We start from the raw sequence: 16,226 nt of genomic DNA on the forward strand, positions 1-16,226 counted from the left end.
AATTATAGTGTTTATGAATTGTTTATGGTGTAGTATTTATGGTGTAGTGTTTATGGTGTAGTGTTTATGGTGCTTAGTGTTTATGGTGTAGTGTTCATGGTGTTTGTGGTGTTTATGGTGTAGTGTTTATGGTGTTTGTGAGATTGTAGTGTTTATGAATTGTTTGTGGTGTAGTATTTATAGTGTTTATGGTGCAGTGTTTATGGTGTAAGTGTTTATGGTGTAGCAGTGTTTATGGTGTAGCAGTGTTTATGGTGTTTATGGTGCTTAGTGTTTATGAATTGTTTATGGTGTAGTGTTCATGAATTGTTTATGATGTAGTGTTTATAGTGTTTATAATTGTAGTGTTTATGGTATAGTGTTTATGGTGCAGTGTTTATGGTGTTTATGAATTGTAGTGTTTATAATTATAGTGTTTATAATTATAGTATTTATAGTCTATAATTACTGTGTGTGTATGTTTGTGTGGTATTGTGTGTCTGTTAGAAAAGATGAGTGGGTAGAAAAATCAGTGTATGTGTGAGAGAGAGAGAGACAGAGGAAGAAAGATTGTCTTTGGCTCAATATTGTAAGCATCCATCCTAATTCACACATTCTCTCTCTCTCTCTCTTTCACACACAACACACACATAGACACCAACACACATGAAGGGTAGAGCTCTTATGCACTCTAGTATATGATCAGACATGTGTAGTGGGAACTGTAGTGTGCCTGTGGTCTGTTTTGTGTTTGAATGCATGATGTAGTGTTATAGTGTTTATGGTGTAGTGTTTATGGTGTTTATGATGTAGTGTTTATGGTGTAGTGTTTATGGTGTAGTATTTATGGTGTTTATGGTGTAGTGTTTATGATGTAGTGTTTATGGTGTTTATGATGTAGTGTTTATGGTGTTTATGTTGTAGTTTTACTGGTGTAGTGTTTATGGTGTAGTTTTATGATGTTTATGGTGTTTATGATATAGTGTTTATGGTGCAGTGTTTATGGTGTTTATGATATAGTGTTTATGGTGCAGTGTTTATGGTGGTGTTTATGGTGTAGAGTTTATGGTGTTTTATGGTGTAGTGTTTATGGTGTAGTGTTTAAGGTGTCTATGGTGTTTGATATAGTGTTTATGATAGTGTTGTAATGTTTATGGTGTTTATGATATGGTGTTTATGGTGCAGTGTTTATGGTGTTTATGACCGTGTTTATTGTGTAGTGTTTATGGTGTAGTGTTTATGGTGTTTATGGTAGTGTTTGTGGTGTAGTGTTTATGGTGTAGTGTTTACGATATAGTCTTTATGGTGTGGTGTTTATGGTGTAGTGTTTATGGTGTAGTGTGTATGGTGTTTATGGTGTAGTGTTTATGGTGTTTGTGGTGTAGTGTTTATGGTGTGGGTGTTTATGGTGTAGTGTTTATGGTGTTTATGGTGTTTATGTGTTTTTATGGTGTTTATGATTGTAGTGTTTATGGTGTAGTGTTTATGGTGTTTTTATGGTGTGAAGATGTTTGGTGTTTGTGGTGTTTTTATGGGTGTTTTATGGTGTGATTGTTTATGAAAGTGTTTATGGTGTTTGTGTTTGTGGTGTAGATGTTTATAGTGTTTATGGTGTAGTGAAACATGAATTGTAGTGTTTATGGTGTTTGTGGTGTAGTGTTTATAGATGGCAAAGTGTTTATAGTTGTAGTGTTTATAGTGTTTATAATTATAGATATTTATAATTATAGATATTTATAATTATAGTGTTTTATAGTGTTTATAATTATAGTGTTTATGGTGTAGTGTTTATGGTGTAGTGTTTATGGTGTAGTGTTTATGGTGTTTATGGTGTAGTGTTTATGGTGTAGTGTTTATGGTGTTTATGGTGTAGTGTTTATGGTGTAGTGTTTATGGTGTTTGTGGTGTAGTGTTTATGATATAGTGTTTATGGTGTAGTGTTTATGGTGTTTATGGTGTGGTGTTTGTGATTATGAAAATTGTTTATGGTGTAGATATTTATAATTATAGTGTTTATAGTGTTTATAATTATAGTATTTATAATTATAGATATTTATAATTATAAATATTTATAGTGTAGTATTTATAATTATAGTATTTATAGTGTTTTATAGTGTAAGTGTTTATAGTGTTTATAATTATATTTATAATTAAATATTTATAATTATTTATAATTATAATATTTATAATTATAGTGTTTATAATTAAATATTTATAATTATTTATAATTATAGTATTTATAATTATTGTAGTTAGTAGTGTTTATGGTGGGTGTTTATGGTGTAGTGTTTATGGTGTTTATGGTGTAGTGTTTATGGTGTTTATGATGCTTGTGTTTTTATGGTGTTTATGATGTAGTGTTTATGGTGTTTATGGTGTAGTGTTTATGGTGTAGTGTTTATGGTGTTTATGGTGTAGTGTTTATGGTGTTTGTGGTGTAGTGTTTATGGTGTAGTGTTTATGGTGTTTGTGGTGTTTATGGTGTAGTGTTTATGGTGTTTATGGTGTAGTGTTTATGGTGTTTGTGGTGTAGTGTTTATGATATAGTGTTTATGGTGTAGTGTTTATGGTGTTTATGGTGTGGTGTTTGTGGTGTAGTGTTTATGGTGTTTATGGTGTAGTGTTTATGGTGTAGTGTTTATGGTGTTTATGGTGTAGTGTTTATGGTGTTTATGATGTAGTGTTTATGGTTGTTTATGGTGTAGTGTTTATGTGTTTAGTGTTTATATTTATTTATGGTGTAGTGTTTATGGTGTTTGTGGTGTAGTGTTTATGGTGTAGTGTTTATGGTGTGTTTGTGGTGTTTATGGTGTAGTGTTTATGGTGTTTATGGTGTAGTGTTTATGGTGTTTATGGTGTAGTGTTTATGGTGTAGTGTTTATGGTGTTTATGGTGTAGTGTTTATGGTGTTTATGGTGTAGTGTTTATGGTGTTTATGGTGTAGTGTTTATGGTGTAGTGTTTATGGTGTTTATGGTGTAGTGTTTATGGTGTAGTGTTTATGGTGTTTATGGTGTAGTGTTTATGGTGTTTGTGGTGTTGTTTGTGTGGTGTTTGTGGTGTTTATGGTGTAGTGTTTATGGTGTTTATGGTGTAGTGTTTATGGTGTAGTGTTTATGGTGTTTATGGTGTAGTGTTTATGGTGTAGTGTTTATGGTGTAGTGTTTATGGTGTTTGTGGTGTAGTGTTTATGGTGTAGTGTTTATGGTGTTTGTGGTGTAGTGTTTATGGTGTAGTGTTTATGGTGTAGTGTTTATGTTTATGGTGTGGTGTTTATGGTGTAGTGTTTATGGTGTTTATGGTGTAGTGTTTATGATGGTGTTTATGGTGTAGTGTTTATGGTGTTTATGGTGTAGTGTTTATGGTGTAGTTTTATGATGTTTATGGTGTGTTTTATGGTGTAGTGTTTATGGTGTTTATGGTGTAGTGTTTATGGTGTTTAGTGTTTATAGTGTTTGTGAATGTTTATGGTGTAGTGTTTATGGTGTTTATGTGGTGTTTATGGTGTAGTGTTTATGGTGTTTATGGTGTGTTTTGGTGTTTATGGTGTAGTGTTTATGGTGTAGTGTTTATGGTGTTTGTGGTGTAGTGTTTATGGTGTAGTGTTTATGGTGTTTGTGGTGTAGTGTTTATGGTGTAGTGTTTATGGTGTAGTGTTTATGGTGTTTATGGTGTAGTGTTTATGGTGTAGTGTTTATGGTGTTTGTGGTGTTTATGGTGTAGTGTTTATGGTGTTTATGGTGTAGTGTTTATGGTGTAGTGTTTATGGTGTTTATGGTGTAGTGTTTATGGTGTAGTGTTTATGGTGTAGTGTTTATGGTGTTTGTGGTGTAGTGTTTATGGTGTTTTATGGGTGTTTGTGGTGTAGTGTTTATGGTGTAGTGTTTATGGTGTAGTGTTTATGGTGTTTATGGTGTTTGTGGTGTTTATGGTGTAGTGTTTATGGTGTTTGTGGTGTAGTGTTTATGGTGTAGTGTTTATGGTGTATTGTTTATGGTGTTTGTGGTGTAGTGTTTATGGTGTAGTGTTTATGGTGTTTGTGGTGTTTATGGTGTAGTGTTTATGGTGTAGTGTTCATGGTGTTTATGATGTAGTGTTTATGGTGTAGTGTTTATGGTGTAGTGTTTATGGTGTAGTGTTCATGGTGTTTGTGGTGTAGTGTTTATGGTGCAGTGTTTATGGTGTTTATGGTGTAGTGTTTATGGTGTAGTGTTTATGGTGTTTGTGGTGTAGAGTTTATGGTGTTTATGGTGTAGTGTTTATGGTGTTTATGGTGTAGTGTTTATGGTGTAGTGTTTATGGTGTTTATGGTGTAGTGTTTATGGTGTAGTGTTTATGGTGTAGTGTTTATGGTGTTTATGGTGTAGTGTTTATGGTGTTTGTGGTGTAGTGTTTATGGTGTAGTGTTTATGGTGTTTGTGGTTGTTTATGGTGTAGTGTTTATGGTGTTTATGGTGTAGTGTTTATGGTGTAGTGTTTATGGTGTTTGTGGTGTTTATGGTGTAGTGTTTATGGTGTTTATGGTGTAGTGTTTATGGTGTTTATGGTGTAGTGTTTATGGTGTTTATGGTGTAGTGTTTATGGTGTATTGTGGTGTAGTGTTTATGGTGTAGTGTTTATGGTGTTTGTGGTGTTTATGGTGTAGTGTTTATGGTGTTTATGGTGTAGTGTTTATGGTGTTTATGGTGTAGTGTTTATGGTGTAGTGTTTATGGTGTTTATGGTGTAGTGTTTATGGTGTTTATGGTGTAGTGTTTATGGTGTAGTGTTTATGGTGTTTATGGTGTAGTGTTTATGGTGTAGTGTTTATGGTGTAGTGTTTATGGTGTTTATGGTGTAGTGTTTATGGTGTAGTGTTTATGGTGTTTGTGGTGTTTATGGTGTAGTGTTTATGGTGTTTATGGTGTAGTGTTTATGGTGTAGTGTTTATGGTGTTTGTGGTGTAGTGTTTATGGTGTAGTGTTTATGGTGTTTGTGGTGTAGTGTTTATGGTGTAGTGTTTATGGTGTAGTGTTTATGGTGTAGTGTTTATGGTGTTTGTGGTGTTTATGGTGTAGTGTTTATGGTGTTTGTGGTGTAGTGTTTATGGTGTAGTGTTTATGGTGTATTGTTTATGGTGTTTGTGGTGTAGTGTTTATGGTGTTTGTGGTGTTTATGGTGTAGTGTTCATGGTGTTTATGATGTAGTGTTTATGGTGTAGTGTTTATGGTGTAGTGTTCATGGTGTTTGTGGTGTAGTGTTTATGGTGTATTGTTTATGGTGTTTGTGGTGTAGTGTTTATGGTGTAGTGTTTATGGTGTAGTGTTTATGGTGTTTATGGTGTAGTGTTTATGGTGTAGTGTTTATGGTGTATTGTTTATGGTGTAGTGTTTATGGTGTTTATGGTGTAGTGTTTATGGTGTAGTGTTTATGGTGTTTGTGGGTTGTTTATGGTGTAGTGTTTATGGTGTAGTGTTCATGGTGTTTATGATGTAGTGTTTATGGTGTTTATGATGTAGTGTTTATGGTAGTTCATGGTGTTTATGGTGTAGTGTTTATGGTGTTGTGTTCATGGTGTTTAGATGTAGTGTTTATGGTGTTTATAGTGTAGTGTTTATGGTGTTCAAGGTAAGAGAGTGTGTGTATGTGTGTGGGTGTGTGTATGTATGTGTGTAAGAGAAAGTGTGAGGCCCACATACCACCCAGATGCATGTCCAGCACTGCAGTGGAGTTGGAGTCCTCCCAGTAATCTAAAATAAAGGTGCAGCGTCAGACTTCTCTGCTGATGTCTCCATATTTATACTATAGGTACAGCTCTGTGTGTTCATCAGTGTGTGGGCATGATGTATGTGTCTTTACCCTATTTGTAGTTTGTGTGTGTGAGAGAGTACCTGCTTCCCCTCTCAGTGCTTTCTCCACAGCCACTCCCATCTCCTCCAGCTGCCTCTGCTTCACCTCCACCTGCTCCAGCTGACGTTGGATCATCTGAAACACACAAACACACACACAACACATGCTCATAAACACACACAAGTATGAATAGACAGTCTAAATAATATGAAACTAGATGTACTGCAGAGCGGTACAAAATATGACCGCCGCCCAGTCCTGCACATTCTTTGAACCAGATTTTTTTCCCAATTGGTTCGTTCCGAACAAAAACAGTATTTTAACGTTTCCGGTTTTCGGTCCAACCCTAAAATTGACGTTCCTGAACCGGTTAGAACAAACAAATAAAGTTCCCCAACCGTTTACAGTTTTTCTCAGTTGCTTTGGTGCTTTTCTCAGATCAGAATGAAAATTCTCATAACTATTAGTTCAACCTCCACAACATTTAGTCATTTGTGCACATCATAGTAGCAATTTCTCCTTCCTCTGAACAAATTGCAAATGCTTTTGAACATGTATCAGTTGCTTTGTCATGTCAGTGAAAATGAACTATACTTATGGATGCTGAATAGTCGTTCCCAATAAAGTAGTCTTCATTTCATTGCTTGAGTCATTACATACAAAATTGGTGAACTAGTTATCAAATGCTGTAGAATTGCAAAGAGCATATACAGTAAAACTGTGAAACGTACATATTCAGTGTCTTGTACTCACTTACTCCCCTAACTACAGCAATTTGTAACTTTACTGTAGTTTTCAAATGGCTGTACAAGTAGTGTATAGTGCTGTCTTGAGCATTATCAGGTAGTGTCACCGAGTTCTGACCTTTTTTGCATGGGAAAACACTGAGAGCATAAACTGTCGTAAAGAAAACATGACAAAGCCATTTGACTATCTTGTTCATAAACAATGGTGTCAAGACTTCTCATTTTGATGACACTGGCAGTTTCATTGACATAAATACTTGCTTTTGAGGAATGGACTATCCATTTTGAACAAGTGACATACTTTTGCAGGTTATCCACTAGGTTTTGCAGTTTGCACTAATTGTTTTGATAAATGCACTAACTGCTGAGCAAATGTTAATAGTGATGTGAGAAAAGCACCAAAGCGACTGAGAAAAACTCTAATAACGTTTCATGTCAGCTGCGGGACATACAAATAAGTAGGCTGATCATTAGGACTTTAAAATTATATTGGTAGTCTACATAATTTTCCTTTCCTCATTGAAAACTTCAATTGACCAAACCTGCCCTGCTGAAAAAAAACAGCCTGACCAGCTAAAGGTGGTTTGCTGGTTAACCAGCTTGTTTGACCACCCTATGATGGTTGACCTGCTAGACCAGCAAAACTCTTGCAAAAAACATACCTTCAGCTGCTATCCCAGCTTATAATGGTAATTCAGCTGGTTTTGCTTGTTGTACCACCTCAAGTTGGCCATTTTAGCTGGTGCTGCTGGTCTATAGTGCTGGTTTAACTGGCCATGCCAGCTTGACAGGCTGGTCACCAGCATGACCATCTTGCACCAGCTGTATCCCACAAGACAGGCTGGTCAAACCAGCATGACCAGCTTCCTTAGATGGTCATGCCAGCATATCCTGCTGGTGGCCCAACCAGCTACAACAGCAAAGACCAGCAAGAGCTGAAGGAAAACCAGCAAAGACCAGCTACCAGCATAAGCTGATTTCTAGCTGTTTTTTTCAGCAGGGTGGTCAGGGCCCAATCAGTGCATTTGTTTCTCTTATGTCATCAAACAATACAAAACCACAAAGTATTACAGAAGCATCACTGTAGTTCCTACATCCATCAAAAAGCCTGTGCAACTCACATAGCTAAATCTGTGCAAATAACTGAAATATGGTAGGCTACATAGCTGCCATTGTGAACAAAATCAATTGGACAAACCTGGTCAGGGCCCAATCAGTGCATTTTTGTCTCTTTATGCTGGCGGCAAGCTTCTCTATTACATTTCTCCCGATCGGAAGTGAACCTCACCAAGTCATATTGCACAGAAATCTTGTCAAAGAATGAAAAAATAACGGTACCAAGGTTACCATTATTTAAGATAAACGGTTCTGTACCGGAACATACAAAATCTTAACGTTTCGTTTCTGTTCCTAGCAAAACATTAAAAGTTTCTGGTTTTCGTTTTCTAACATAGGGTCCAAAGACTGCACACACACACACACACACACACTACACACACGCACACACACACCTGTGCGCGGTGCAGCCTCTTGAGCTCCTGTTGTTTGGCGTGTCGTTGGGCCTCCTTCTGGATCCTGCGCGTGTGCTTGGGGTCACTGCTGTCGGCCAGCGATGGCGTGTCGGACAGCGGCTGCCTCTGCTGCTGCAGCTCCTGCAGGATGTCTGTGGACACGCTCAGGCTGGACGGGTCGGGTGGCACTACCCACACCCCCACCACCTCTGTGGAGCAGGAGGAGTCCGGCGGGGTTTGGGGGCCCGCGGGTCGCCGGGGTCGAGCGCTGCGTCTCTGTTGGACAGGAGGGGAGAGCATGAGGGGACTGGACCAATAGGAGTGCAGGGTGGAGAAGGGCTCGGCCAATAGAAATGCGAGGATGCGGTGATACCTTAATGGCGTATGCGCGCTTGAATGCCAGTGCGTGTGGAATGTAAAAAGACTTGAGGAGAAAAACAATTAACACATTAACAATAAACAAATCTTAAACACAGGTGGGAGTCCAATACACTTCACAGCTACATCAAAGTCCATCTACTGCAACATCAGCAAAGTTCTGGACTAAATAGCTGTCTATTGATCACAGACTACTGACTATAGACTATATACAAGCATAGATTAATGACTTGATTAATGACTCGTTATGTTAAAGTCATGATGAACCTCATTTACTTACCACTTCAAACCCTCAGAGCCATGCTCAGTACACACTCATTTCAATGCCATGGTCATTATACAGTAACCTACTGAGGTCATTATTATTCAATGCAATAACCTCTAACCACCATGAGACATATAACAACACATTGGGCCCTAAAGTGCAATGTCTAACTAAAGCCAATTCAATAACTAGGCAAAATCAATCAGCTAATTTGATATCATGAGCACGACCTTCTCCACAAACATTGATGAGTCAGATCAAAACTTCCACGTCCCATGATCAAAACTTCCACATATCACATGACCGCATGTCACATGACCGCTATAGTTCATGCCCAAGAACTCTGCTTGTTGATAGACCTCACATTTCGCCCACCAAACAAACCAGGGCCCCCACATACACACGCACGCACACACACGCACACACACTCACTCACGATAGACCTCTCACTTTTCCCACCAAACAAACCAGGGCCCACACACACACCACCCACACACACCATGGCCTATTGACTGTGTGCCAAACCAGGGCCCATTGACTCTGAATTGAACCTCTGCAGACTAGGTCCTGTGAGGCTCCACACAAGCTATGAGGCTACTCTAACCAATGATCTGCCACTGCCACAGGTCATCTAAAAAGACAGTTACCACTGCAACAGGCCATCCACAGCAATAGGTCATCTACAGACAGTTCCACTGTAACAGGTCATCTACAGACAGTTACCACAGCAACAGGTCATCTACAGACAGTTCCACTGCACTGCAACTACAAGACTATCAAAGCCACTAATTACAACTGAATGGCAAACATAAAACATTAAATCAAATGACTAAGAACATTGTTTGTGTCTGTGTGTGTGAGTGTATGTGTGCGGGTGTGCGTGCGTGTGTGTTTGTGTGTGTTAATTTTTTGTGTTTGTGTGTGTTAATTTTTTGTGTGTGTGTGTGTTGATTTTCTGTGTGTGTGTGTGTTGATTTTCTGTGTGTGTGTGTGTGTGTGTGTGTTGATTTTCTGTGTGTGTGTGTGTTGATTTTCTGTGTGTGTGTGTGTGTTGATTTTGTGTGTGTGTGTGTGTGTGTGTGTGTTGATTTTCTGTGTGTGTGTGTGTGTTGATTTTCTGTGTGTGTGTGTGTGTGTGTGTACCTCATCTCCATTCTGCTCGTCCTCCTCTTCCTCCTTTATTATGTCTTTCTGGATGTCGGATGGTTCAAAACTGAGCTACACACACACGCACGCACACATACACACATATGTACACACACACACACATATATACACAACGTTAACATGAGCAGAAGAAATCTCATGAGAAAATTAGGAGAAAATATTAACACACATTGCAATCTGTGTGTGTGTGTGTGTAACGGAGGCGAACTGTATAGTATAGTATAGTATAGTATAGTATAGTATAGTATAGTACAGAATGGCATAGTATAGTATAGTATAGTATATATACTCTTTTGATCCCGTGAGGGAAATTTGGTCTCTGCATTTATCCCAATCCGTGAATTAGTGAAACACACACAGCACACAGTGAACACACAGTGAGGTGAAGCACACACTAATCCCGGCGCAGTGAGCTGCCTGCATCAACAGCGGCGCTCGGGGAGCAGTGAGGGGTTAGGTGCCTTACTCAAGGGCACTTCAGCCGTGCCTACTGGTCGGGGTTCGAACCGGCAACCCTCCGGTTACAGGTCCGAAGTGCTAACCAGTAGGCCACGGCTGCCCACTGAGCTAGCATGCTAGTTGCCCGTGTAAATCCTCACAGCCCTAACCTTAAGAATGCTTCTAACCGCTGAGTTGGAGGCCTGGGCTTTTAGCTCAGTGGTTAGAGCGTTCGACTCCCATGCCGGTGAGTGTCGAGGTGGCGGGTTCAAGGGCCATGAGCGGCGGACGAATTACGACCTCTGTTACAGTGGTGCCGTGACCCGGATCGGGAGTGAGGTTTAGGGGGGTGAGTGTAACGGATGCCAGCTAGCTTAGCTGTGCTTGTGGAACGTTGGTAAACCTCACTCCCCGACGCCTCAAGAGTGCTGCTGGCATGCGTGCCAGTAGCCTGGGTTATTGGCTCAAATGTCAGCACACTCGCCTCCCGATCTGAGGTGTTGCTGTTCGTGGGTTCAAGTCCGGGCGTGTGCAGGGCTGAATCGCGCAGGTTCAAACACAACGCAGATTACGTGTGTGTGTGTTAGTGTTAATTTTGTCACCTATTCTTAATTTAGTCTTTGTCTTGTGACGTAATGTCCTTTTTAGTCTTTGTCATATTTAGTCATTCAAATATCATTTTTGTTAGTCAAGTTTTAGTCGACTAAAAGTCTCGTCATTTTAGTCTAGTTTTAATCAAAAGAAAACTAAAGGTATCTTAGTCAGTTTTAGTTAAAACACACATGATCTCCGTAGACCAGTGTTTCTCAAAGTGGTAAAATATAATAAAGATGAGTTGTTTGCAATATTGAACCAACTTGTATGTAAATCCAAACAGTTCTGCAACACTGTCGATGTAAGATATGCCAGTTTAAATCATATGAGTCCTCTGACTAGGGCTGGGGCAACGCATCGATACATTGACGCAAAATATGCGCGTCGATTCATCAAGCGTGCAGCCAAATATTTTTAATTTGACACTTTCAGTGTTTCCCATACGTTGACTAATCTGTGGCACCACGAAATCAAAACCGGCCTATTTAAATGAAAGATCAGATCAAATCCTTTCATTGAGCTGCACTTTTTATGCACGCAGCCTTTCCTTCCTCCGCCCGCTCTCTCTCTCGTAACGAGCCCGGTGTCCCCCCTCTGCATGTGCATTTAACAAAATATTCACGATTGTTGAAAGATTGTTGTTGCCACATAGAAGCATTGCATAGAACTAGGCTAAATTGCTATTAAATTGCTTAGCATCGTGACCATGCTGCGCAAATTTGTTCAAAACTGCTGCATTAAAGTTAACTCTGCTAAAGTCTTATCCCAACATAGTACATTGAGGAGACTTAACTAAGTTAAGTTATGCAATCAAGCAGTATCTCAAAGCTAACGTTAGAATACTGTTTGGATGTCGAGTTTAGCATGATTACTTACAGCTACTTGTCAATTTCGTTACTCATGCAGGGCTCATTTTATTGACTTTGACATTTTTATTGACTCTGACACTGAATGTTTGCAAAATCCCGATGTAAATGGAAAACACTTTACTTGATGGGTGAGTTCATAACACATTCATAGCAGCTGTCATAAACTGCACATAAAGCATTCATGACTGTTTCATGAGACATGACTCAACATCCATACCAAACCTTTCATGAATGTGGAAGACAGAACGACAACAACTTGTCAAAATGGAATATATAGAGTATGTAGCATTGTGGCATAAAGCTTAGGTAGTTAGCTTGCTAACTCTGGCAGAAATCTCCGGTGTTCTTGTTCCATGTAGTTTCGTGTTGCAGTCACAGGATTGCAGCCACAGCACGTAGTCTAGCATACAGGAAATCTGCTGCGCATTAACACATTCAGGATATTTTGAAAATGTCTCATTTTGTAGACGAAAATGAAGAGAGATTTTATCTTAGTTTTTATTTCATGCAAAACATTTTAGTCTCGTCTTTTTTCGTCAACAATAATGCACCTTAAGATAGTCTTAGTCAGTGTTTCAGGACATTAGTGCAGTCTCGTCATCGTCTCGTCTTAGTCATGGAAAAAAAGATAAAAGAAAAAAACATATTTCCTCTTGTCTCGTCTGACGAAATGAACACTAGTGTGTATGTGTGTGTGTGTTTATATGATCCTTACCTGGGCTCTGAGGGGTAATCTGTGTGTGTGTGTGTGTGTGTGTGTGTGTACCTGGGCTCTGAGGGGTAATCTTTCCAGCACATCACTGCATGACAGTGAAGAATCAGCAGAGAAAGTTTGGTTCTTCTTGAAACGCAGATCTAAAGACACACACACACACACATATATATACACAACATAATAAGTCATGAACAACACACACACACACACACAGATATAGGGCTGCACAATTAATCGAATTTTAATCACGATCACGATTTTGGCTTCCCACTATCAAAAATGCTCTACCCATAGAACCAACCTGGCAACCCATAGAACGCTCCGCTACAAAACAAATCAAGCGCTCCTTAAACTTGTCCGACCATGTGCCTGCATGCAGCCTATCAATGACAGCTGTTCCCTGCACTGCTCAGTTTGGATGCACTGTGGACTAATAGCGTTATGTTAACTAGTAGCATTATGTTAACTAGTAGGCTAGTTAGATTATACAAAAAAAACGACGATCAAAAATCAAATGTGTGGTATGTGTGGCGCAGCAGAAGGCCAAGAGCTTGTCCCCTGAAACGGATCATCCGTTGTTCGAAAATATTTCGAATTTAACGTGATAACAATGATGAAAATGTAGCCTACACGTCAGTGGTTTACATATCAACTAATGACTAAACCAGGGGTGTCCAAACTGCGGCCCGCCACGCACTTTAATCCGGCCCGCTGAGCATTTATCAGTTTATCATAGGCTGCTTTCGCTATTTCTTTCCAGCGATAGGCGGCGTTGTGGTCAACTTTAGGCTACTGCAAACTGCTTTACACTCTTCTTAGACAACGTTTACAATGTCAATGTCAAAACAGCTTGTTACATCAAGAAAGATAAGTATCTCCATAGCAGCAGATCTAACTATGTTATGTTACTCCATTTGGGAACGATTTTGAGTGCGAGAGGAGACAGCGATGGCAAAAGTAGTTCCCACTACTGACCATTATAAACTGTAAGAGGGCACAGCATAGGCACAGCACTAGCCATAGCAAAGAGTCTTAAAGTGACTCCGGAACAAGAGGCAGAGCTTAACTGGCTACTGGGGAGCGTTGGGAGGATTCCCGGTGGGCCGTTAACGTTTCCCCAAATATTAACAAAGTAGCATGCACAAAAAATTTGTTTGGAAGTTTGGAAGTCGCAGTCAAGTCTATATTTGCAGTAATTTAGGGGAGTAAATGTGAGGGGAAGAATTTGGATGAGCCAGATAGCAAGTCCAATATGTTTAGGGAAAAAATATTTTTGTCACTAAAATTAATTAATAATCGTGATAAATAATCATGATCTCAATATTGATCAAAATAATCGTGATTATCATTTTGGCCATAATCGTGCAGCCCTACACAGATATACAACATAATAAGTCATGAACAGCATTTGAGCATACAGACATACACATACAGTAATAGAAGCCAGCTGGCTTTTTCTCCTCGTTCGCCCTGTGTCTGAGGTGTGTGTGTGTGTGTGTTGGCTGTGTCTGCAGTGTGTGTGTGTTGGCTGTGTCTGCGGTGTGTGTGTGTGTGTTGGCTGTGTGCGGTGTGTGTGTGTGTGTGTTGGCTGTGTCTGCGGTGTGTGTGTGTGTGTGTGTGTTGGCTGTGTCTGCGGTGTGTGCGGTGTGTGTGTGTGTGTGTGTGTGTGTGTTGGCTGTGTCTACGGTGTGTGCTGGCTGTGTCTGCGGTGTGTGTGTGTGTGTGTGTTGGCTGTGTCTGCGGTGTGTGTGTGTGTGTGTGTGTGTTGGCTGTGTCTGCGGTGTGTGTGTGTGTGTGTGTTGGCTGTGTCTGGGTGTGTGTGTGTGTGTGTGTGTGTTGGCTGTGTCTGCGGTGTGTGTGTGTGTGTGTGTGGCTGTGTCTGGCGGTGTGTGTGTGTGTGTGTGTGTGTGTGGTTGTGTCTGGCGTTGTGTGTGTGTGTGTGTGTGTGTGTGTGTGTGTGTTGGCTGTGTCTGGTGTGTGTGTGTGTGTGTGTGTGTGTGTGTTGCCTGTGTCTGCGGGTGTGTGTGTGTGTGTGTTGGCTGTGTCTGCGGTGTGTGTGTGTGTTGGCTGTGTCTGCGGTGTGTGTGTGTGTGTGTGTGTTGGCTGTGTCTGTGTGTGTGTGTGTGTGTGTTGTGTGTTGTGTCTGCGGTGTGTGTGTGTGTGTGTTGGCTGTGTCGGTGTGTGTGTGTGTGTGTGTGTGTTGGCTGTCTGCGGTGTGTGTGTGTGTGTCTGCGGTGTGTGTGTGTGTGTGTCTGTGTGAGTGTGTGTGTGTGTGTCTGCGGTGTGTGTGTGTGTGTGTGTGTCTGCGGTGTGTGTGTGTGTGTGTGTGTGTGTTGCTGTGTCTGCGGTGTGTGTGTGTCTGCGGTGTGTGTGTGTGTGTGTGTGTCTGGTGTGTGTGTGTGTGTGTGTGTGTGTGTGTGTGTGTGTGTGTGTCTGCAGTGTGTGTGTGTGTGTGTCTGCGTGTGTGTGTCTGTGTGTGTGTGTGTGTGTGTGTGTGGTGTGTGTGTGTGTGTGTGTGTCTGTGTGTCTGCGGTGTGTGTGTGTGTTGTCTCCTCCTCACCTGTGCTCCTCTTGCCGGCCTCCTGGCTGGCCCCGCCCACTGCTCCCCCAGGCTCCGCCTCCTTCTTCTTCCTGCGATACCCAGAGAACACGCTCCTCCACAGGGACTTGTGTTTGGGTCTGTCCAGGGGGGGGAGTGTGTGTGCGGTCGGAGGTGGTTTCCGCGGCGAGAAGACTCCAAGGCGTCTGCGTTGCTCCGCCTCCACCACCACCCTTGGCTCTAGGGTCCTCCCAGCATGCATTGTGGTGTCTGGGTGGGCGTGCCCGCCGCTTGAGCCGTTCTCAGCTAACTTTGGCCGGCCGGTGGCCGAGGAGGTCTGAGTGGACATCTCCTTCATCTCCGGAGGGGCTGGGGGGGAGGGCTCGTTGGCAACTCGCTGACCAACTCGCTTCGCCGACTCCACCTGAGCGTCTGAGGCCAGCTGTGTGTCAGGGTCAGCAGATGTGTGTGTGTGAGCGTCCGCCGCGATCTGAACAGGGGCAGATGAACTGAGAAGGACCTCACACACGAGCGGCACGGAGCGGCTGCCTGGGTCAAAGTCCACTTTGCAGCACGGCATCGGGTCAGGCTCAGGGTCAATATTAAGGTCAACGTTAGGATCAGCGCTAAGGTCAGGTATAAGGCTCGGGTCAAATTCTGTGTCCAGTTTAGGCTGAGAGCTGTCAAAAAGGTTGGGGTCAGAATTAGCGTTGGAGTTGGAGTTGGAGTTAGCATGGGTGGAGTTAGCATGGGTGGAGTTAGCATGTGTGGCAGGACTGCAGGGAGGGGTCAGCAGATTCTGCTCTATGACGCTAAGCCTCTGAGCCACCTCTGCACACACACATTCCTCACACACACACTTCCTCTCCCCCACGTGCTCCTGGGTGGCCGGCGTTGAGCCGTCAGTGCTAGACGTGTGACCGTGTGTGTGTGTGTGTCTGGAACGCGTGGGGGCATGTGTGTGTGCGCGTGGTGTGGCGCCCAGGCGTTTCCTGATCTCCGAGCTCTTCGTCCAGAACTCCTGGATGACCTCTGAGCGCCGGACCGAGCGCTTCTCCAGGGTCTCGGGTGGCGTGTTGGGCGGCGTGTGTGTGGACCGCTGCGGAGTGGAGCTCTGTGTGAGCGTGGGGGACGACGGCTGTGTGGGGGTCACCGCAGAGCAGAGGAGCGTTGACGAAGACGACAGACTGTACCTGGC

General features: G+C 41.8%; 1 protein-coding gene across 1 annotated transcript in view; it reads right to left on the reverse strand.

Moving 5' to 3' along the window:
• The window catches only part of mical3b (microtubule associated monooxygenase, calponin and LIM domain containing 3b), a 76,109-nt gene that overhangs the window by 7,091 nt on the left and 52,792 nt on the right, over nt 1-16,226 (reverse strand). Inside the window, 6 exon segments of the mRNA XM_048235609.1 lie at nt 5,656-5,706; nt 5,848-5,941; nt 8,064-8,339; nt 9,850-9,924; nt 12,541-12,629; nt 15,050-16,226. The exon segment at nt 15,050-16,226 is cut by the window's right edge and continues 11 nt beyond it. Coding sequence (XP_048091566.1) covers nt 5,656-5,706; nt 5,848-5,941; nt 8,064-8,339; nt 9,850-9,924; nt 12,541-12,629; nt 15,050-16,226 — 1,762 coding nt within the window.

Source organism: Alosa alosa, chromosome 23 (genome assembly GCF_017589495.1).
Source record: "Alosa alosa isolate M-15738 ecotype Scorff River chromosome 23, AALO_Geno_1.1, whole genome shotgun sequence".
NCBI lineage: Eukaryota > Metazoa > Chordata > Actinopteri > Clupeiformes > Clupeidae > Alosa > Alosa alosa.